The sequence below is a fragment of the Malaya genurostris genome, chromosome 2 (assembly GCF_030247185.1).
Source record: "Malaya genurostris strain Urasoe2022 chromosome 2, Malgen_1.1, whole genome shotgun sequence".
NCBI classification, from domain to species: Eukaryota; Metazoa; Arthropoda; class Insecta; order Diptera; family Culicidae; genus Malaya; species Malaya genurostris.
The window spans coordinates 320,386,333-320,409,815 of NC_080571.1; the positions used below are offsets into that span (position 1 = coordinate 320,386,333).

Here is a 23,483-nt window from a genome sequence, read left to right on the forward strand (position 1 = left end):
AATAATAAAAGCTGTTCGGTGTTGATAAATTGCTTGGAAAAACAAAGGAAATATCATTGTCCAGATTGACTGGTTGTTGTGTTTTAAGTTGAGTGCCGGCAAGATATTTTTACTGAGCTGAATAAGGCTGAATGCGGCAATAAATCTTACTTATTCTAAATCGAATAAATACACCGGCCGGGTGGTCAAAAACAGTAATAGCAGGTTCCTGTAGAAAAAGTTAAAAAAAAAGTTTCTTGGAGATGCGGGGCATCGATCCCCGTACCTCTCACATGCTAAGCGAGCGCTCTACCATCTGAGCTACATCCCCAGTACACTTAGCAGGACATACGAAGACAAAATGTTCGGCCGTCGCCCAATCAAACGACACACCCGAACACCGCTCCGATTTCATTGATCGACAAGTGAAAGGTATTCGAACTGGTTTAACATAAGGCGTATGCAATAAGTGTGAGCATAAATAGTATTAATAACCAGTCCGGTTATCGGAATTTGCTACACGCTCTGAATTCATTCGGCTTCTCATTCAGACAAAACTCCGAATATATATTTACAAATAAGCCAATAACAGGAAAACTAGCACCGAAAGCAATTCTGAGGTGACTCCGTCATCAGATGCCGATGGTTAAAACTTCATAGGTATGTTTGTATGTGCTCGACATGTCTTCAACCTGGACCCTGACTGTATGCGATAAAGAGTAATTTATAAAATTGTCTTGCCACCTTCAGCCTTGTCTCGGTTTGGCTCGACCAGAAGTGCAAAAGTGTTTCCAATAATCAAGTGAAGTGAACGATCATTTTCACCATACAATGAAATTTGCCTGCAGCTTGCCAGGAGCAACCACAAAAAGAAAATTCAACTTCTATTGATGCGGTGCAACCATGGTCCCCTGGTCTCCATGGTTTCCTGGTTTGCATACACTAAAAAGAACGAAAAAACATTATGCTACATGAAAAGTATTACTTTGTTGTGGAGAAAATTGAGTAATTTTTGTAACTTTGATACATGCAACTGAATTCCAGCGGGCTTCAACGTTGTCCCAAACATGATTTAGATGTTCCGAAGGTGGTACGGCACCGTTCGGAAACAGCTGCTGCTACCTCACGGAGCCAGAAACACCCGATACAGCAGATTGTATTTCGTTTCAAACTTTGTCCGGCTATTGATTACAGTACGGTTTAGCTGTTTTCATGGTTGCGTAATCGGTTTTGTCTTTCTGAAACTCACAGTATAATAAAATAACAGACCATTTCATGGATAATATTTTATTCAGGAAATACAAAGCTGTCCCAGAAAGTATGGACGCACTTCGATTTCGCTGTAAATAATTCACAAGTGTTAGACCAGTCGATTCTGGAATGGAAATCTTGCAATCATTTGTGTCGATAGCTCGATATAGAAGTCTTGACACCTTTTACAAAAGTGTTCAAGATTCACGGGATCCATTTTTCTTGAGCTCAATACCGCTGTCACTCGCACGCCGAAATATATTTCAGTACAATCCTTTAAATATTCAGCAATTTAGTCATGCAAATTTGGAACAGATTTCATTATCTCTGGCCTAACAAAATATCACAAAATTTGTCTAACTTTTCTTGTTAACTTCAGGTTTTTCTGATTGAAATAGTTCGTTGATTCCATCGATAATTGGAATAATAAAATTCAGAAATTCGATATACAACTCAGTTATTGGATCCAAAAATTTATTGTGAATTTTCATGGCGTTGGATAAATTGTCTACATTTGCTGATATGTAGCTGTAAATATCCTTCAACAATTGTTCCAAATGATCTGGAAGTTTTTTTGTTGCATATGAGGCACAAAGCGCTATAGAGTGGCATATACATACATCGTACATAAATCAAATGCGGACAATCTTTTCGTAATAACGATGCCACAGAAAGATTATCGCCGACCATCACAGCCGCGTTGTCACTACCATTCCCAATCAAATTGATTTTATAGGAAATATTATTCTTGCAAAATATTTCTCGTATAGCACTGCATAAAAATCTTGCGTTTGCTGATTCCACTGGTATCAAATCCAGGAATGCATCACGGATGCTGTTGACATCTTCATCGAAATAACGTACAGTAACACAAAGTACCTTTTCCGCGGATATATCAGTAGACTCGTCAACGATAATACTGAAGAAAGCTTTTCGTATAATTCTGATGAGCCGTTCTTTTTGAGTTTCTCCTGTTACAGCTACAATGATTTTTGTAGCTTTCGTGCGACCCATTCTCAACGAAGAAACTATTTGAAAATTCGGAAATGTTGTTTTTATAACTGGAACTAATGACTCATCAGCCTTGGAAGATATATTTTTATCCACAGCGTACAAGCATAATCTTATGCAGGCATCGATGTTTTTATTTTCTGATACCATAAAATTAGATATTTTTGCAGAGGGTTTAAGAAATGTTTTAAGGGCGTTCTGTTTGTGACACTCTTTGTTTGCGTGGTTTTTCAGATCTTTTAAACCTCCATTTTCGTACTTTAAAAATACTTCACACACCTCACAATACGCTTTTTGTTTATATTTTTTAAGCCAAGGGAGTTCCTTCTTCCAAGAATCTTTGAACCTTTGTTCATAACGTTTTGAACCCACAATATGTAAAGAAAAATAACAATTAGAAAGAACAAATCTGCCGTGAACCATTTTGCGAATTATTATATATTTCTCATAAAATGAAATAATGAACTGTAAGGTTTTTACAGTTCATTATTTCATTTTGTGAGAGAAACAATCCCTCTACGCTCTGATAGATACATTGATATTCTTGAGTTCGTCAAAAGTAGATCACTTTGTAATTGATTCAACTAACCTTTCGACAGACAATTTTTGCCATTTTCCGTACTGTTTTCATCGTTGCTGACACTGTCGCTGTCTTCCAACGCAAACAGACTCAACGGATTTGCTTTGCTTCTTCTTCCTTCTCACTGTCAGAGAGATCCTCTTCATCAGATCTTTTAACTTGTTTGAGTGGCGGTGGAACAATATCAGAATCTAAAATATGCGTTTTTTTCGTACTTTCACAATATTATGTTTACATGTACCATTAACTTACCTTGTTTCGTTTTTAATACTCCTCGATTCAGGAAACCTCGCATAATTCGGATCATTGTAATTCAAAATTTGTTAGCAGCAAACCAATGCACCCAGCAATTGTGTAAACAAAAAATATATTATGGTTGATTTGAAGGTGGGAACATCAGCAATTTCACACGCTTATCAGAAGCTACACAGTTTGAGCAAATCCGTAGGGTTGGCACCGCTGCTTTCAGGTGCGAGCAGAAAAAAAATGCTGAGATCGTATTGGAAACTATAGTCAGCTGATTTATTCTTGCATTGCATGAAGTACAGTACTGCCCTCTGTGTTAAAAAAAATTGCACCATTCCACTTTATCGATCGCGACTAATCGTGACCATGCTCTTATGTAACAGACTGTAAGTTACCTGATTTAATCTACTTACACTACTATAAAAGAAACAACACAGCAAATTTTTTTCAAACAGACTTCTAAACTGATACACCGAGAAAGAGCAAAAAGCATTCAAAATCTATCTGTATTATAACGAAATAGTTGAAATTCTTCATAGTGCCAAACATCTTTAATCTGTACATACAGAATCTTGGTCACAAATTTGTATGAAAAATCTGTACTCATCTGTATATGTGGCAACCCTAATCGTTACACTATTAGGTGAATTCAAACGAACGACCAGTACTTCTCCAATTATGATTAAGTCAAAAACTGGGTTGATTCGTGAAGTGCGGCCAACCCAGTTTTTTTTTTAAAAAAGGGTATCCGCGAATTGCTTGAAAGATGGAAAAAAACTAGTGACTAGCGATGGACAATACATTGAATATTTTTTTTTTTTTATTAAGTTTATTAAGGACCTTTTAACTACATTGAATATTGAATTTGTAACCGTTTTTTTGACAATAAAGTTTAAAATTTCTAAAAAACGGCAGATATGCAGACTTCAATGTTATTCTTTCCTTACAAGTCCAGTGAACTAGAGGAATTTATTTACTATTTTTGAGAAATTATCTCATCCTTAAATCTTCTTTTATATAGGCAAACAATTAAATTTGTAATATTTCACTCATTTGTCCTTAATTTCGAAACCGGAAGGCAAAAATACTATGGAGCAATAGTGCCTCTAAGTTTGCGTGGTTTTTCAGATCTTTTAAACCTCCATTTTCGTACTTTAAAAATACTTCACACACCTCACAATACGCTTTTTGTTTATATTTTTTAAGCCAAGGGAGTTCCTTCTTCCAAGAATCTTTGAACCTTTGTTCATAACGTTTTGAACCCACAATATGTAAAGAAAAATAACAATTAGAAAGAACAAATCTGCCGTGAACCATTTTGCGAATTATTATATATTTCTCATAAAATGAAATAATGAACTGTAAGGTTTTTACAGTTCATTATTTCATTTTGTGAGAGAAACAATCCCTCTACGCTCTGATAGATACATTGATATTCTTGAGTTCGTCAAAAGTAGATCACTTTGTAATTGATTCAACTAACCTTTCGACAGACAATTTTTGCCATTTTCCGTACTGTTTTCATCGTTGCTGACACTGTCGCTGTCTTCCAACGCAAACAGACTCAACGGATTTGCTTTGCTTCTTCTTCCTTCTCACTGTCAGAGAGATCCTCTTCATCAGATCTTTTAACTTGTTTGAGTGGCGGTGGAACAATATCAGAATCTAAAATATGCGTTTTTTTCGTACTTTCACAATATTATGTTTACATGTACCATTAACTTACCTTGTTTCGTTTTTAATACTCCTCGATTCAGGAAACCTCGCATAATTCGGATCATTGTAATTCAAAATTTGTTAGCAGCAAACCAATGCACCCAGCAATTGTGTAAACAAAAAATATATTATGGTTGATTTGAAGGTGGGAACATCAGCAATTTCACACGCTTATCAGAAGCTACACAGTTTGAGCAAATCCGTAGGGTTGGCACCGCTGCTTTCAGGTGCGAGCAGAAAAAAAATGCTGAGATCGTATTGGAAACTATAGTCAGCTGATTTATTCTTGCATTGCATGAAGTACAGTACTGCCCTCTGTGTTAAAAAAAATTGCACCATTCCACTTTATCGATCGCGACTAATCGTGACCATGCTCTTATGTAACAGACTGTAAGTTACCTGATTTAATCTACTTACACTACTATAAAAGAAACAACACAGCAAATTTTTTTCAAACAGACTTCTAAACTGATACACCGAGAAAGAGCAAAAAGCATTCAAAATCTATCTGTATTATAACGAAATAGTTGAAATTCTTCATAGTGCCAAACATCTTTAATCTGTACATACAGAATCTTGGTCACAAATTTGTATGAAAAATCTGTACTCATCTGTATATGTGGCAACCCTAATCGTTACACTATTAGGTGAATTCAAACGAACGACCAGTACTTCTCCAATTATGATTAAGTCAAAAACTGGGTTGATTCGTGAAGTGCGGCCAACCCAGTTTTTTTTTTAAAAAAGGGTATCCGCGAATTGCTTGAAAGATGGAAAAAAACTAGTGACTAGCGATGGACAATACATTGAATATTTTTTTTTTTTTATTAAGTTTATTAAGGACCTTTTAACTACATTGAATATTGAATTTGTAACCGTTTTATTGACAATAAAGTTTAAAATTTCTAAAAAACGGCAGATATGCAGACTTCAATGTTATTCTTTCCTTACAAGTCCAGTGAACTAGAGGAATTTATTTACTATTTTTGAGAAATTATCTCATCCTTAAATCTTCTTTTATATAGGCAAACAATTAAATTTGTAATATTTCACTCATTTGTCCTTAATTTCGAAACCGGAAGGCAAAAATACTATGGAGCAATAGTGCCTCTAAGTTGAGCCCAAGTTTTTTTTTTTTAATCGGTTGAGCAATTTCGTGTACTCACATTTTTATCACATACACACGCATATATTCCCTCTCACACTTATGGACATTTTCACAGTGATTACATAGTTTTTCTTTATGAGAAATGCAAAATCGAAATTGGCTAAGCCATCTCTGAAAAATATTGAGCGTCAAAAAAAAACAACGTGTTTTGTCGCTTATGTCACTTATACCAATATGTCCAGGAGCAGTGCAGTAAAACTTCATTCAATTCAATTGACACGGAACGTGAAGCACACAGATGATGTCTCTACTGCAGTAAACTTCATATTCTGACACACACAAAGTTCGCTGACGTACCGAACCGGCAGCATTAAGTTCATAAATCGATTCTCTTCAAATCAAAGCTCATTTTAACCACTTTCAGTTGATGTCTTGAAAAAAATAAGTCAAATGAGGTTTATGTAAACATTCGAGTTGGTTTAAGAAAATAGATGAAAGACAAACCAGGTACCTGAAATATCATTTACAGAATACACATAAACTTATACAGGGTGATTTTTTAAGAGCTTGAGAACTTTTTTAAACAATAAAACGCATAAAATTTGCAAAATCTCATCGGTTCTTTATTTTAAACGTTAGATTGGTACATGACATTTACTTTTTGAAGATAATTTCATTTAAATGTTGACCGCGGCTGCGTCTTAGGTGGTCCATTCGGAAAGTCCAATTTTGGGCAACTTTTTCGAGCATTTCGGCCGGAATAGCCCGAATTTCTTCGGAAATGTTGTCTTCCAAAGCTGGAATAGTTACTGGCTTATTTCTGTAGACTTTAGACTTGGCGTAGCCCCACAAAAAATAGTCTAAAGGCGTCAAATCGCATGATCTTGGTGGCCAACTTACCGGTCCATTTCTTGAGATGAATTGTTCTCCGAAGTTTTCCCTCAAAATGGCCATAGAATCGCGAGCTGTGTGGCATGTAGCGCCATCTTGTTGAAACCACATGTCAACCAAGTTCAGTTCTTCCATTTTTGGCAACAAAAAGTTTGTTAGCATCGAACGATAGCGATCGCCATTCACTGTAACGTTGCGTCCAACAGCATCTTTGAAAAAATACGGTCCAATGATTCCACCAGCGTACAAACCACACCAAACAGTGCATTTTTCACTGATTTGCAAGCGTTGCTCGTTAGTAAGTCTATTCATGATGAAATGTCAGAGCATACTGAGCAAATAATAATGCATGAAAATCATAACCTCAAAAAATCTGAGCAAATACTAATGCATGAAAATCCTAACCTCAAAAAAATCACCTTTTAGTTTCCTCCTTCAGTTTTCATTTTTCATACTTTCCTCCATTTATAATTCTTTTCATTCGAACTTGCTCACTACCAACAGCGAAGACAATGAAGCAGCTAGACTACTAGGCACTAGGAAACTGAGCAAGCAAAACTTCAAATGACTAGATACGATTATTCAACTGACGAAGAATTCGGGGAGCTTTACTTGAAAATGGCAGCAAAAGTCATATGAATTAGTATCGATATGCTGACGTCAGTGGCCATTAATTCCATTTTCATCTGATATCGTTCGATTGGAAATGAAATTTTACCGCACTGTCCAGAAGTAATAGTCAGAAGTCAGATCTTGGAACTTGATCCAGAATTCAATAACAGCATTCAAACGAACCTAAGCTTGCTAAAATCAGAGAGAAAATTGAGCGATAAAAAAACGCGTTTTGTCGGCTCGTCACTTATATCTCGTCGAACTGAATCGAATGGTATATAACACTATGGATCTCCGAGGCTCCGTTCGAAAGTAATTTTTTCCTGCAATTCTATTACCTTTCTATAGAAAAAAAATAACAAAGCAAAACACATCTGAACCGATGAGAACTCATTACAAAATATCATGTACGAACTCAGCCTTAATGATGAGTGTTTCTCCGCATCATGAACTCTCCACGGGACAAGTAATATAAACACTAGACATTCAATTCAATGTATCTAGTACACGGAACCACCCGCGATCCCATTTCAACCAGAATATTAGTTGTTTTTCTGAATTCGATTGGTTAAAATTTGGTACAACTAATCGATTGTTGTTTTTCAACTAAACTGTCATTTTTGTTTTTCGATTAGCAGAAACGATGGTTGAAACAACTAATTTAACTGTTTGAAAAAAATGCTGTAAATTAGTGAGGACACATACCTTTCAATTTCAACAAATATTTTAGTTGAAATAACCGGTGTTGTTATTGAAACAAAATTCTGTTAGTTGAAAAAAAAAATCGGTTTTATTTGTTTTAGACATGAGTATTGAAAGTGAAAAAAAATGAGTATTGAAAGATGATGCCTTCATTCGGTTGAACTTAAGTTATGCACTGATAATTTTAGTCAATTTATATGAGCTTGGGTGCATCAACCGCTGGGAATTGGAATTTTGCTACGCAATTCAAATGCGCCATTCCATCGCAGCGCGTTCTGTGTGTTTGAAACCCTTCGCTCCTGTTACTTTTATAAATTAAATTCATGTCAAAAAGCGTTTTATTGCGAATGCATGAACATCATCATCGGTATCAAAAAGCTGGAAGTAAAACAGTCTGCTGGAAGTAAATCAATGATCGAATTTGAAGCAAAAAATTTTTGCGCTTGCCTGAAAGATTACGAGATGATCATTCATAAACATTTTCTAATTTGTCACCAAAACTTTTTCATCTTAAACAAGGTTAACTTTATCACAACACCGCTGTTAGATAAACACTTGTTATCATAAATTTCTCAAATCGAATGAACACAATTTCACCAAACGCGAACAGATTTCAACTAAAAAAGTTGTTGATTTTGCATAGCGGTTATTGTTTTGCTTGCAACTGTCTCCGGCATTTGACAGCATTCAAAACAACATATTTTTCAACTACTTGAATATATGCAAATCAAAAACCATATTGGTTGAATCAAAAAGAAATTAGTTGAATCAACTATCGCAAAAATCAAAAACTGCGATATCGCAATTTTATGATCGAAGGGTTCTCCGTGTACGAAGTTATATTTATGTAATCCAGAATAGAATCGCTCGTGGAACTATTCTCCGGACGACTTTCAAGAGCATCTGAAAAGAATTTAAAAATAAAATTAGAGATCTGAAACAACACACACTGTCCTATTGGGACGTTTTCAATGATAGATTTGCTTACGAATCACAAAAAAGAATTAACGATAGGGGGCGCGGACAAATTCAACTGTCCACCACCTAAACTACTTCTCAGCAGAGATGTCCATCTCCTCTGTGTGACGAAGAGCAAGCAAAATTTCTCCCCTCGCACTGACAACTTCAACGAGAGCTCTTCTCTTTCACATATACCTTATGATCAAGAAAGAAACGGAATTTTCATTTTAAAATTCCCGCGCTTGTCCAATCGGTAAACTTTTATTCTCTCAACGTTGGCAACACTTTTATACACATTCTGTCAAATTTTGACGCATATCGTACGATTAGTTTTTGTTTGGCGTCTATACAAAGAAGTTGGAAAATTTTCGTGTGGCGATTTTTATAATGGATGGTTTCGGCTCGCCTTCGAAGCGCCATTCGGTCGATTGTTGTGCGGTTTCGACGTCATATTCATAGATCCACACCTCATCACCAGTTATGATGCATTCGATGAATGTGGGGTCACTATCTGCGTTGGAAATCATCTCTTTGGCCACATCAACACGACGCTGTTTTTGAATGAAATTCAGCTTTTTTGGCACCAGCCGAGAAGCGACGCGTTTGAAACCCAAAACATCAGTTAAAATGTGTTCGGCTGATCCATAAGAGATGCCCAACAGCACAGCAATCTCTCTAATCGGTACAGAACGATTTTGCAACACGATTTGCTTCGCCGATTCAATGTTTTCTTCAGTAACAGATGTTGTTGGGCGGCCAGAGATCTCATCATGATTCAAGCTTGTACGACCACCTTTGAAGCGTTTATACCACTCGTATGCCGGTGTTTTTCCTAGACACGATTCACCAAAGGCCTTTTCTAACATTTTCAACGTTTCGGAACACTTAAATCCATTTGCAACACAAAATTTGATGCACGCACGTTGTTCTAAATTTTCATCCATTATAAAAATCGCCACACGAAAATTTTTCAACTTCTTTGTATAGACGCCAAACAAAAACTAATCGTACGATATGCGTCAAAATTTGACAGAATGTGTATAAAAGTGTTGCCAACGTTGAGAGAATAAAAGTTTACCGATTGGACAAGCGCGGGAATTTTAAAATGAAAATACCGGTTCTTTTTTTGATCATAAGGTATACACCACTGTTGTACAAAGTGTGCACACATCATGAGTTTCTTTTACCTCTAGCACTGAACCGCACCAAAGTGCTAGAGCAGAACTATCAAATTCTCTGAGGTGGATGCAGATACTTTCACAAAGGTGTACACGCAGGTGAACACTCTGGTGTATGGTTTACGTAAAAGAAGCGAGGGGCACGCAAAATCAGCAAAATAAAACAATTTATCGTTGAATTTTCGTTTTTCCTTACAAGTTTTTTATAGCAAGACCAGATCTACTCTCTATTAATTGAAGTTCACAGAAGTGTTCGCACACCATCACGCGCCAGTGATCATTTTGGGTGTATTTAGGCGAGAGCTCGTGAGAGCCATTCATGCGAAGAGAATGTGGTTCTTTCGCACCAGCTTCTTTCAACACAAGCTCACATTCAAAGTGTGTCTAATGGACACTGAGAAAAAGTCCGACTTCCTCTTTGTGTGGAGCACACCAAATGTATCCGCAGTGTAGAAATGAAACTTACGCACTTGTATATCAATCTAGTGAAATGCCATCACTGTATCAGGGAAGAGTAGAATTAACATGACTAATGAAATGTTATCTCAATTATGTAACAGTTATTTTTATGAACGTATTTATACAAATTCAAAATTTGAAGGATATACACTTTAAGAGGCGCATTAAAAGACTTTCAAATTTTACATTCAATCATTTATCGAATGTGGCTTTTACACTCACAGAAACATCTTCTACTGGCCTAATTGAAGTAATAATAATAATATAAAGCGACTTTCCTGTTGATTTCCCAATTATCAACCGTACCCTGAAAAAACACCAAATAGTATTCCGATGATATTACAGAGTGAACGGTGCAAAAAACTGCTCCAATCCTCAAAAATAAAACCTCTCAACCACCCACTGCAACTAGTCAGCCGGAATATGGGGGCATTGTATTGCGTTGCGACCCATCGATTCGACTTTCATGCAGACCGATTTTTCCCAGTCATAATGGAGCGAAATTCCCTCTGATACTTTAATCTCTTCCAATTCGTAATCCGACTCGTTTATGCACCAACACAAATCTGTGTACACACTTGAAACAAAGCATGCAAAACATTTCCCGAGCTGCCTCGTTGTGCCAGGATCTTCAACCGACTGACGGCAAAGGTAGATGGGAGTAGGAAAAGAACAGCTTAAACACAACGTGGAAACTCTAATCGGTTCCAATCTTTCCATTTGCCTTATGAAACAATTTACCTTTTCCAAAGCGTAACATTGTGCGGGTGCAGAGTGGATGCAGCACGGATTTGCTGTTGTTTTTTGGCAAATGAGAATCGAATCGAAACACAGCCGAAAATAGAATTATGCATTTTGACTCTGTCACACTGACTCACACCTATGTTCGGTAAAAATTTAGCCAATGTTCAGCAAAAAAAAACAGCGAATTTAAGTATTTCTACAAAAGGGGATTCACCAAACGGTTTCTGCTGTACGGAACGAAGAAGTTACCCAGCTTGACCGCAGTTTATCGCAAGCAGACATGGCAAACTAGAAAGACTAACCGCGGCTTTGTGGTTTGGCTTGCTTGAATACCTTTAAGTGCTCTCAAATAATCAGTCTGGAGAGCGGTTGTTGACCCTGTGCAGGTCGGCACAGTCAAATATTGACTATTATCGAAACTATTTGGTTAAAAAAGTATCACGTTAATTGAAGTCGAAATTGTAATAATTCAGAACTACGTATGATACTATAAATTATGTATAATAAAAGGAAAGGAAGCAATTATTGTTTACGCATATTACCAACAACCTGTTGGGGCTCGAAATCTCAGAAAAACTTTGGTTTTTAAACAATGGTTTTCTGCCCTAAGTTGTAAATCCCTTGTTAAAACAGAGGTTTCCGGGATTTTTTTTTCCAATGAACAACCCTTGAATTTGAAAACATCAAGAATATAACCAGATGTTTTTTTACAGATACTTACCTCAAATCTACCCTGACTCAGGATTCGTCACCCTTAAAGAGGCATCTTGTGTACGTTGAGAGAACCGGCTCGAACACCCTTCGCTCCAAATCGTGGCCACTAGGATCGGATTCATCACCTTGTTTGGGTAGCTTAGACGAATGAAATAAATGGCATTTCCATCGATGTTCCAGTCCGAGTCTTGATCTCTTCATCGATCTCAACGATCTCTTCAATTCATCTCAAATCACAAATTATACCACGAACATACATAATTATGATATCGAATATTTAATTTCGGATTTGCATATTTCATTGAAAGAAACTATCAAAATGCTGTACGGGATTCACTTCCATTTTTTTACAAGGGCTAAATTGTGGCATTCTCTACGATATTAAACACTGTTCGGAACATTTTTCACGAATGCGATACAGCCAAATGATAGTTTTATTTGCGATCGTTTGGAAGCGAAAAATGCACAGGGCTAATCAAATTATTCTAGACTAGCACAAAACTGATGATTTTTACCTTATTTATAGATCTCTTAGATAACATTTAGAGGCATTAGAAGAGCTGACTTTGTATAACGTTCCCCATCGTTGTTCACTTTTCTGCAATGCAAACGACCAGCCGCAGGATGACGCAATCTCTCTCACAATTAGAATCGAAACTCACACTACGAACGTCCCACAGCAGATATTCTAACAGAAGAGCTAGTTGTTTTTCTGCGTTTAGACTTGAGAAATAGAGCCTCATATTTACCATTGACTGAAGCACCAGTTGAATAATGCCGAGTGTAGTTCCACTGTCTTGACGTAGATGGCGGTCTGCGCAGTCGATGTGTCTCCGTTCATGGATTATAATAGACTGAAGCTAGCAAACGTGCAAAAGGGTCTATTTACAGATTGGGTTGATTTTGAAGTTTCGTGTTTGGATCTATTTTTCACTATTTAAACAATTTTTTCGTATTGAACATGGCATTAACAACAATCTTACACCTTCTTCCAATCGTTTCGTGAAAGAATTAGTGAAAATACTCAAATAATGGAAAAGTTATTAGGAAATCAAATCAGGAGTAGTTTCGTTACACTTTCGTGTTGTGAAATTTTGAAAATGCACCCAGATGAGCATCGATTTTTTTCTTCATTGAAAAAATTCACTTTATATTTTTTCGTCTCAAGTTTTTCAGTTCGTCATGTTGCTGAACATTTACTAATTGCTTTGTTTCAAAACATTTCACTATTTCATATAATTTCACCACTATTCAATGTTGGATGACTTCATAATTAGTAATGTTCACTTTTCTCGTGTCTAATCAACGATTGAGAACTTCTTAAATTGCCCCACTTAGCAAAAAAAAACTTTAAAAATATGAGATGAAAATTTTGCGCCTTGTTTTCATCTTATTTCGGGCCCGCAAGTTCACCAAGTTTTCTCATAATGTTATGAAAAAAAAACTGTTTTCTTCTTTAAATTACTTTAATTAATTAATTTATTCAATTATATTATTGATATTAATATTTCAATATAACCGTTTCGGCTTCGAATATTACTGAAGGGTGATTTTTTTGCTGGTATTTTTTTGGCAACACTGTTTTTGACAGATCACGCGTGAATCGTGTCTAACGTCATTATCACACTTGTTTAGCTTGGTCTGCAATTTAATCATGAATCGTCGTTTAGTCTAAAATTTAATCAGAGCCGCCTTCGATGAATAGTTTATCTAATCCGTAAATCCGTGACGTAAATCCACAAATCAAATCATCAATTTACAAGTGTGTTGATGAGTAAATCTACATACTTCAACACTTAAAAATATGTCAGAATGCACTTAATATGTGTTAGATCTACAGTAAAAATGAATCATTTTTGACGCTCGTATATGTCGGTTCTAGAAAACGTAAGTTGACACGGTATTTTCAGAGAGAGAGAAAGAGAGAGAGAGAGAATTGAGAGAGCCTACATTGGACCTTAACCTGGTGGATGACGGTGTGTGATATTCACGAATATATCTGCTTTATGAACTATATCGATTTTGAGGAAGCGTGTGTTTCATTGGCTGTCCATGCACGAGAATGGAAGAGAGGAAAAAATGTTCTCCCTCAACACTGTTTCTCCTTCTCTCGGAAAGAGAGAATGTCTAACCCCATAATTCATAGCAAGCAACTATCTTCACTGGACTAGATAGAACTGAAGATTATATATTCAGCTTTCACCAGTAGACTGATGACTAGCTCTTATCTGTCAAATATTATTTGAATGAAGTTTTGCGATAATGGGTACATGTGTTTTTTACAGCACTCAACAAGCCATAGCAATACGCGATGAAAATTCAATGAAAAATTATTCCATGCTGAATATTGATTACAAGACTTATTTTTGATCCAGCTGGTTGATGACTTCTATTTTACATGAATTCATTTTATAAAAGTAACAGGAGAGCAGGAGTTAGTTTTTCTCTAGCAGCCAGCAGACGCAGAGCTTGTTTGTTCGCAGAATTTGCTTCTGCTCGTAATATTCAAGTATAACTATGAATTCTAACTCTCTATTAACTTGGTCCGAATTAAATAAGTGACATGCAACAGTTTTTGTGGCATAAAGCCACCATTAACAGCAGTTAGTGATCGGAATTCGCAGAAACATTCGACAGTTAAGAACCAGTCAACAGTCTATTGGTGAAAACTGAATATTCAATCTTCAGCACTATCCAGCCTCGTGAAGATAGTTGCTTACTATGGATTATTTTGTGGGAGGAACGACGTTCAGACCACGAGAGGGAAATTATATTCACGACTTCTATGCTTCATGAAGACTCTAATACCAGCGCACTGCAACATCTGTGTATATGTGGAATATAATTCCCAAATACATTTTATTTCCAAAAAAAATAACGTTTTTTTTATTCAATATTATAATATTATGTAATGTAGTATCGGGGTAGCGGATTCTCGAGTATTCAGCTTTCAGCAGGCGACTATCCATGTTGGCCACATCCTTCGGTCCGTGTGAGTCCGCGAGAAACACCCCCAGGCTACGAAGGCCCGGCGGGTGGCCCGCATGCTGGTTTTTGACTGGAGCGGTCTTCCGTGGACGATGATGGTGATGTTGCGGAAGAGAATGAAAAAAAAAGTAAATATTGTGGATATTCCCCAGATGTCGCCCCTTCTGACTTCCACCTATTCCGTTCGATGGCACACGGCCTGGCAGTTCAACATTTTCAATTCTTCGAAGAGTAGGAAAAATGGATAGCGTCAAAAGAGGACTCCTTTTTTCGAGCCGGGATCCGGAAATTGCGGAAATATGGGAGAAAGTTGTCGCTAGCGACGGACAATACTTTGAATAATACATCTTCAAGCACTTTTTCGCAACCTGATACATAAATATATATCAATAGAAGGGGACATGGTTTTTCTACTAAATGATATTGAGCTACAGCTAATTTTAGGAAGTTAGAGCTTTCAGTTACTTTATATATCATCGTCAATTGCACATTTTTATGAAAAAGAAGTATCTATGATTATCTTTATAACACAACTTTTAACTGAATCCAAAATTCGTAATTTGAGTTTCTCGCATACGCACGACCCCATCGACAAAATTTTTAAGTTACAATATTCAGTATTGCTTTCGAATCAAGTTAAATGTGGCTAATCCATCAACAAATCATCGAGATACAAACGCTTTAAATTAGGTACGAAAAATCTGGAGAAAATACTGAAGAATCAACAGCTGATCGGTATTCAATATACTCAAGCGAACACGCTATGCAGCAGACAAAAAATGGCATCAATACACCGTGTAAAAGTGACTATCCAGCGTGCGAATGGATGTAATTCTGTTTTGTCATCCATTCACTGGACAAGCTGCATGTTTCGTTCGCAGGCAGCCAGTGACAAAAGTGACTAAAGGATGACATCACTGTGGCATGCTGTGATTGGCTCGTGAAAGCACAGGTCAATTCAAACCAATTTTCCAATTTCCGTATCAATCTCGAAACAAATGACTGAGTTATTATCGTAACATGTACTACAAACTTTGGGTGCATTCTGGAAGTTCAAGAGTTAATTAGTTCTACTGAGTTTAACTTGCGCATGTTTTCAATGATTTAACCCAGTGAAATTTGTTGGCCGGAATCGCCCCGATTGTCCAACCAATTTATCACGCTCCTCTATCATTATGTTATAGAAAAACAAATAAATCCTTATAAAAATCAGTGAATTTTACCAATGTCTTTGAAAATCAGTAGAATACTGAAAATACCGTACATCTGGTAACCCTGGCTTACTCCCACTTTTCCTACTGATTTATTGCCATCGCCAAGCTATAAAACAGAAGCAAGAATGATCGAGAATGGTGTCAATCAGAATTCTCTTTAATAGTCTCTCGGGTATATGGATTTTTTAAATTAAGATAAAAAACTCACTATGTATCACTAAAATGAATAAAGAAAACCACGTATTTATAGTTGATCATAGTTAAAATCCATATAGATAAAATTCATTCAATGAGCGTGTAAGTTCTTAAGGTGCTCACCATATGCTACTCTGATTTACTGATTGATTATCACAACGTTTACAACGTATATCCTATTAGTCATCATAATCACTTAGCACAGTTACGCACCGTCGCAAATCACAGTCAGGAACGTCATCATGTCTGGCTTATCATATCTCTCATACATATATTAGTCAAAATGACCTACTGAAAACCGACCGATAAATGTTGCTACTTTATGTGGCACACTAATTGTGGAGCTTGGCTTTAGGTATTTACAATCGACAGAATAATCACATCATTCGATGCCAACACATCGACTAGTGATTTCACACTGCCATGTCAATCCCATCGTTCACCACTCCTGCCGTTCGGACACGATAATTAACGGAGAATCCACCTTTTAGATGACTAAGAACCACGTGTGTGCAGTCCAATTGACAGTTTAAAAAATGCTACGCATCGTCTCGGCCGGCTCAGTCGGTTCGATATCCCATCGGGGTTTGATCGTGTGAAATGTTTCGTCTCATCAGTTTAGTGATAATTTCGGTGTGGAGTTTTGGAGTAGTTCGAAGTGCTGCCATTCTGGAAGGTCGTCCCTACCATGATGAACCGTACTATCCGACCGATTTGGATGGAGCTAATTCTTCCAAGTATCGGGAGCTATCAGCTGGCTTGAAATGGAGCAAATCCCTGCTGACCTACAACATAATCAACTATCCTGCTGTCGTTCCACGGGAAGTGATCGGGAGTACAATTCGACAAGCTTTCGATGCATGGAGCGCAGTCACCAATTTGGACTTTATGGAAGATGCCGATGCTGGTCGGGTGGACATTCAGGTCAGTTTCGAAGGCATGAATCACTATCGCAGAGGTGTACCATGTCAATTTAGTCAGGAAATTACACTAGCTCATGCCTTTTTTCCGGAAGCCGGTGACATTCACTTCAACACCAAGTATTTTTTCACCGATGATACTTCGATTGAGCAGTTTTTGAACACAGCCGTTCACGAGATCGGACATTCGCTTGGTCTCCTACATTCCTCATCGAGAGATTCGATCATGTACGGTGCACAGTTGAATAACTTTCTTTCCAAACCTCAGCCGGAAGACATTCAGGTATGTTCAGTTTCGTCGTGAAAGGAAAATCTTATCATAATTACAGATTTCCTTGTATCATTTAGGCCATCCAAGCAATATACGGAGTTCGTTCAGAAACACGACCAACGACACCAACACCTCCGACTACACGTCCAACGTCGAAAACACCCAAACCACGGACGACCACCAAGCTTTGCTCTCTACAATCCTTCGACACCATTGTCATCGACCATCGAGGGGACATTTGCGTACTGGCCGATCGATTTTACTACAACCTGAACGAAACCAACCCGCCGGCACGGAAACTTTCCGCCAAATGGCCCAAGCTGCCTCCGAAGGTGGACGCTGCCGTGACCTACCGTGATCAGAAGACGTACTTTTTCAAAGGTCAACAGTACTGGAAATATGATCGACGGCAGCTGGAGGAGCGCTACCCACGCCCAACTGCTGTTGGATTCCCGGGGGTACCGCCGAACCTCGACGCAATGCTGCTCGTCAAAGGCGGGGGATTTCTCGCTTTCAAAGATCAGCAGTACTGGTTTTACGATACGCGAAAAGCGAAACCAGTCGAGTGGTACTACCCGAAGTCAACCCGAAGTGAATTCGCGGGCTTCCCCGAACGGCTGGATGCAGCGCTGGTCACACCGGAAGGCCGAAGATTCATATTCAGTGGACTGCGGTACTGGGAAATCGACGATAACAGCAACGTAATCGGACGAGAGGGGAACGTGCGGAGAGATTGGTTCAATTGCTGAATTCGTTTCTGTGAAACGAATTTAGCAGCCTAATCGTTATCGCTTAGTATTTCAGTGTTACTCAGGAATTATGTCGTATGTCGATATCTATGACTAAGTATGATTAAGGTTTTCATAGTTTCGAAAATTATTAATGTGAATTATTTAGGATAGCTTCAACGAATGTTTCAATTTATTTATACTAGAGGGTAAGAATTTATTATAATGCTCTAAATCACATTAAATCACTTGATTTTTCTTTCAAAAATTGTTAGTTTCTTAGTGGCAGTAGGCAGTCTTATAAAAGAGGAGTAGCTCCACAACAAATGATATATTCTGTACTCGAAATTAACGCATAAATTATGCAGTTCCTGAATCCTTTCACGGTAAACCCGACAGAGATTTTTTTTAATTCTATGATATCTGAAAATTTCTCTTTTTCTTTACAATTTCTTTACAAATTGAAAAGTTTAAAGAATCCCTATGTAATATTAAAGAAAATATGAGTTATATGAGAAAGGCAATATTACACCACTAGGTGAAGTTAAACAGGTAACAGATGTAACATCGAGACCTACACTTGTATTAAAAGTGATTGCAGAGAGAAATTTTGAAATAGATTGGGTATTCTAGAAAGGCTGAATGCTCTAGATGTCGTTGGAAAATTAACCGAAAAAATATATTTACAAAAGGCATAGTTGTTTTTTGAAGCAATATTTTTATTCTGAACTTATTAATAAACGATATTTGACGTCAATTCCGTGAGTGCTATTTTGAATACAATTAAGTTACAGCTTAAACAATTTATCACTGTTTTCAAAACTTCTTGTTCTGGATAAACAAAATAAGTATTTCAAATAGCATAATGAGATTCGGCAACCTTTCAATATTTAGTTATTCTGTAAATATTTAGAATTGCATTTTTTATTATTATCCAGGGACCTTTTTAAACTATATCATTTAGGTCCGTTGAATGTTATAAAGACAATTCACCTTACTATTTAGTACTCAAATTTGACACCGTATTTCTTTAGATTGTTACAATTCAACAAGGCAAAATATTACATCCAAGATGAAGTAAAAATTTATATAAAACAAGGTTCATCTTGACCACTCCCCATAAATAATATAGACTGAAAAGAGAAATTGAACGGTTTTTCTAAAATCAAAAAATAATCAAAAACCGAAATTTAAAATATTCATGAATTAAATAATATTTTTGTTGATTTCTTTTGATATAGATAGTGGATTTTATCAATAATTTTAGTTGATTGCAAAACTGGAGGGCAATTGGAGTAAATTGGAATGAACTAACTTTCGCTTAAAACACGACTTTTTTCGTCGAAATATTTTCCAAAAAAAGAAGAATCATTTTGCACAGCCCACGATTACAGTCCATTTTCCATTCATCACATTCATTCCCACTTTTTCACTTGCAGTCATGTAAACTTTTTCTGACAACATTGACCGTCAGCGAGAGAGTTAAAAAGAGTGCATTCATAAATAAGTTCTCATTTCAAATTGTCATTTTGATATTATCTCTTTTGTTTTATTATTATTTTTAAATTGATGTTTACATTACTAAACTTTTCATTATTACTATTTATTATAATAGCATATATTTTGGAGAAATACATTTTAAATCTATCCTGATTGTTTCGAATCCATTGAAATAGTTTTCGTGCGTCGCAAAAGTAACTCGAAAGTAAATGAAAAATGTCCGTCCGTCCCGCGAATAAAAACTCCAATGAGATATACTTAACTTAAACATACTACATAATACAAAATACTTCTCTTGGGATTATCTCACTTATTTCGAGAAATTGTTGTGTTAGAAACCGTACAAAAACTTTGGCACTTCTTCTGAGTTTTTGGCCAATAAACTTGTTAATAAAACGTAGGGTGACTGCTCCCCATTTCATTTGAGCTCCTATTTCCATCTCATCCCTTCACCTCATTACTTTGAACATGAATAATATCTTACAACGTACCTGAACCAAACTGTGGAATGTTTAAAGATGAATATTTAAGCTATTGTCACACTTTTCCATTGGAAGAAATAGTTTTAAATTCTTCGGTGATCGTTTTTTTTTTATTTAGAACAAACTCACTTTTCAATTTAGGTCACATTTTCGTCTGAAAATTTACAGTTCGCCATGTTTCTGAAGATCTACTAATCGATTCGTCGCAAAGCATGATCATTATTTGGCACAATTACACTACTATTGAATGACTTCAAAATTAGTAATGTTCATTTGTCACTTGTTTAATTAACGATTAAAAACTTAAAAAATTACCCAACAAGCAATAAAAATCTTCAAAAATATGAGATGAAAATTTTTCATTCAGTTCACTTGATAGCGCTTTGTTTTCATCTCATTTGGTTTCGCAAAGTTGCCAGGTTTTCTCATATTGTAACATTAACAATTGTTTTTCTTCTTCAAATTATCATCAACAAGTTTTTTTTTGGTATCCGTGACATTAATTTAATTATGTTATTGATATTAATATTTCAAAAAACTGTTTCGGCTTCGAATATTACTAGAAAGAGCGTGTTAAATACTAATTAAATAACCGTTGTGACAAATCTAGGAGCAGTGGTTTCTTTCCGCTGTATCTCGTTGATTTTTCATTAGGGCGTATAAGCAAGTGACAGTTTCTCTTTAATCACTCTCTCTTTCGATTATTGTGATGTGATTAAAAAGATTTTCTTTGATTTCACTACTCTGTTTGAAAGTCGAAAGTTTCGGGTACTATTTACGCAAAGAGTTGAGTGATAAACGTGGAAACCGCTTAATAATTAATAGAAGAGAAAGCAAACAAAGGGAAACTGTCACTTGACTGCAATCAGTGTTGGTGATTGCCGAAAATTTGACAGAAACTGCTCGATATTTATCTATATTCTATATAACATTTTCAATCCGGTAGATGATGCTACCAGAAATCGTGTCTCTCAATGCATGAAACGTCGAAAGAATTTTTCTACATTTCTTTGCTCCACTTCATACTCTGAGTATTTCACGACCCTTAAAAAAATTTACAGTCTGATAATGATTATTGCTATGTGGAATTTACCAAGAAAGAATCGCAAGTTGACAATTATCGCAGAAAATCGAATCGATGATTCGACTTGATGACTCTCATACTAGATTGCAATATTTCAAAACCCTTGAATGGAGCATTCACAGACACAACTTATACAAAGTTTATATGCAAATAGTTAGAATAAGCGGCAATAGTAAAATGATTCTATCGCAATTGTCAACTGCCTGTATAGAATCGGATCGCGAAACGAGAATAAGCGACCGTTTGTTGCTTCAGAGAGGATCCCCACAGCAGCGTGCTAACCTTTGATTCTCAGAAATGTCATCGAAAGAAATTCGCTCTCGCACTGGAGTCTATTCTATGTTAAATGAGCCATGCCAGGTTTATGTTGCTGCGATGATATCCGTCTCTCTTTAATGGCACTAATTGAATTGTGTGAAGAGTTGCTAGTGAGCATTCTTTGATACGATAAAAGCCATCCTTGACTGCAATCAAATACTAATAGATACTCAGAGAGAAAAGTCTATTTTTTTACTTCTTACTTTTTATGAACCTGTGCGAATCTGTATTAAATTTAGGAAATCTGTATAAAATCTATACACTGACTTAAATCAGTATGCGAACGCAAAAATCTATACAATACAGATAAATCCGTATAAATGGCTTCTCTGGCTCTGCATTTTGTTTTTAGAAGGGCTAACACCTAAATAGTACCTTTTTTATGTTTACCAAATTAACTGCACAGTAAAATTTTAAATTTAAAACGAAAGGTAACGAAAACGACCCAAAAATTTTTAAACGTCGAAATGATTCAAAACTGGTTGTAATCGTGTGTTGTGTTATAGTTGGCATTAGGCCCTTTTTAAGAAGAATTCTGACATTTTGAACTTAAGAGTGTAATACACCGAAACCTCCATTTACGAACTAAACGGGGGTTCGTAAAAAGAGGTAGTTCGTAAAAAAAGTTTACGTTATTTGGGATTTGGTTCGTAAAAAAAGTTTACGTTATTTGGAATTTACTTCGTAAAAAAAGTTTTGTCTGATTATTGTGGAAACCGCGCATCATATGTTTATTTTCGGAACGGATGTGAAGAGTAAGTGCAAGAAAATGATGTTTGGGTTCGTTTCAAAATCCAAGATGGCGGCTTCCGGTTTATTGAGATTGCCTAAAACCCCTAACAATATGGGTATCTTCGGAACGGAATTGATGAGTAGATGTCGGAAAACTATGTTTGAAGTGGTTCTGAAATCCAAGATGGCGACTTCCGGTTTCTTGATATTCCTTGAAAACCCTTACAATATGGATATTTTCGGAACGGAATTGATCAGTAGATGTTAGAAAACGATGTTTGAGGTAGTTTTGAAATTCAAGATGGCGACTTCCGGTTTGTTGATATTTCTTGAAAACCCTTGCAATATGGGTATTTTCGGAACGGGGTTAATGAGTAGGTATCAGAAAACGATGTTTGAGGTAGTTGTGAAATTCAAGATGGCGACTTCCGGTTTGTTGATATTCCTTGAAAACTCTTGCAATATGGGTATTTTCGGAACGGGGTTAATGAGTAGATATCAGAAAACGATTTTTGAGGTAGTTTTGAAATTCAAGATGGCGACTTCCGGTTTGTGGATATTCTCTGAAAACCCTTACAATATGGGTATTTTTGAAACGGGGTTAATGAGTAGATGTCGGAAAATGATGTTTGAGGTGGTTCTGAAATCCAAGATGGCTACTTCCGGTTTGTTGATATTCCTTGAAAACCCTTACAATATGGATATTTTCGGAACGGGATTGATGAGTAGATATCAGAAAACGATGTTTGAGGTGGTTCTGGCATCCAATATGGTGTCATCCGGTTTCTTGATATTCCTTGAAAACCCTTACAATTTGGATATTTTCGGAACGGGATTGATGAGTAGATGTCAGAAAACGTTGTTTGAGGTAGTTTTGAAATTCAAGATGGCGACTTCCGG

General features: G+C 36.5%; 1 protein-coding gene and 1 non-coding gene across 2 annotated transcripts; one reads left to right on the plus strand and one right to left on the minus strand.

Moving 5' to 3' along the window:
* Positions 1-237: 237 nt before the first annotated feature.
* Trnaa-agc (transfer RNA alanine (anticodon AGC)) lies at positions 238-310 on the minus strand. The gene has a single exon. It is a non-coding gene; the product is annotated as a tRNA-Ala (tRNA).
* A 16,838-nt stretch (positions 311-17,148) lies between these two features.
* LOC131427658 (stromelysin-1-like) lies at positions 17,149-18,778 on the plus strand. Its single transcript, XM_058591048.1, has 2 exons — positions 17,149-17,751; positions 17,817-18,778. The coding sequence occupies exons 1-2, from the start codon at positions 17,149-17,151 to the stop codon at positions 18,486-18,488; spliced, it is 1,275 nt and encodes a 424-aa protein (XP_058447031.1). The 3' UTR covers positions 18,489-18,778.
* Positions 18,779-23,483: the final 4,705 nt, after the last annotated feature.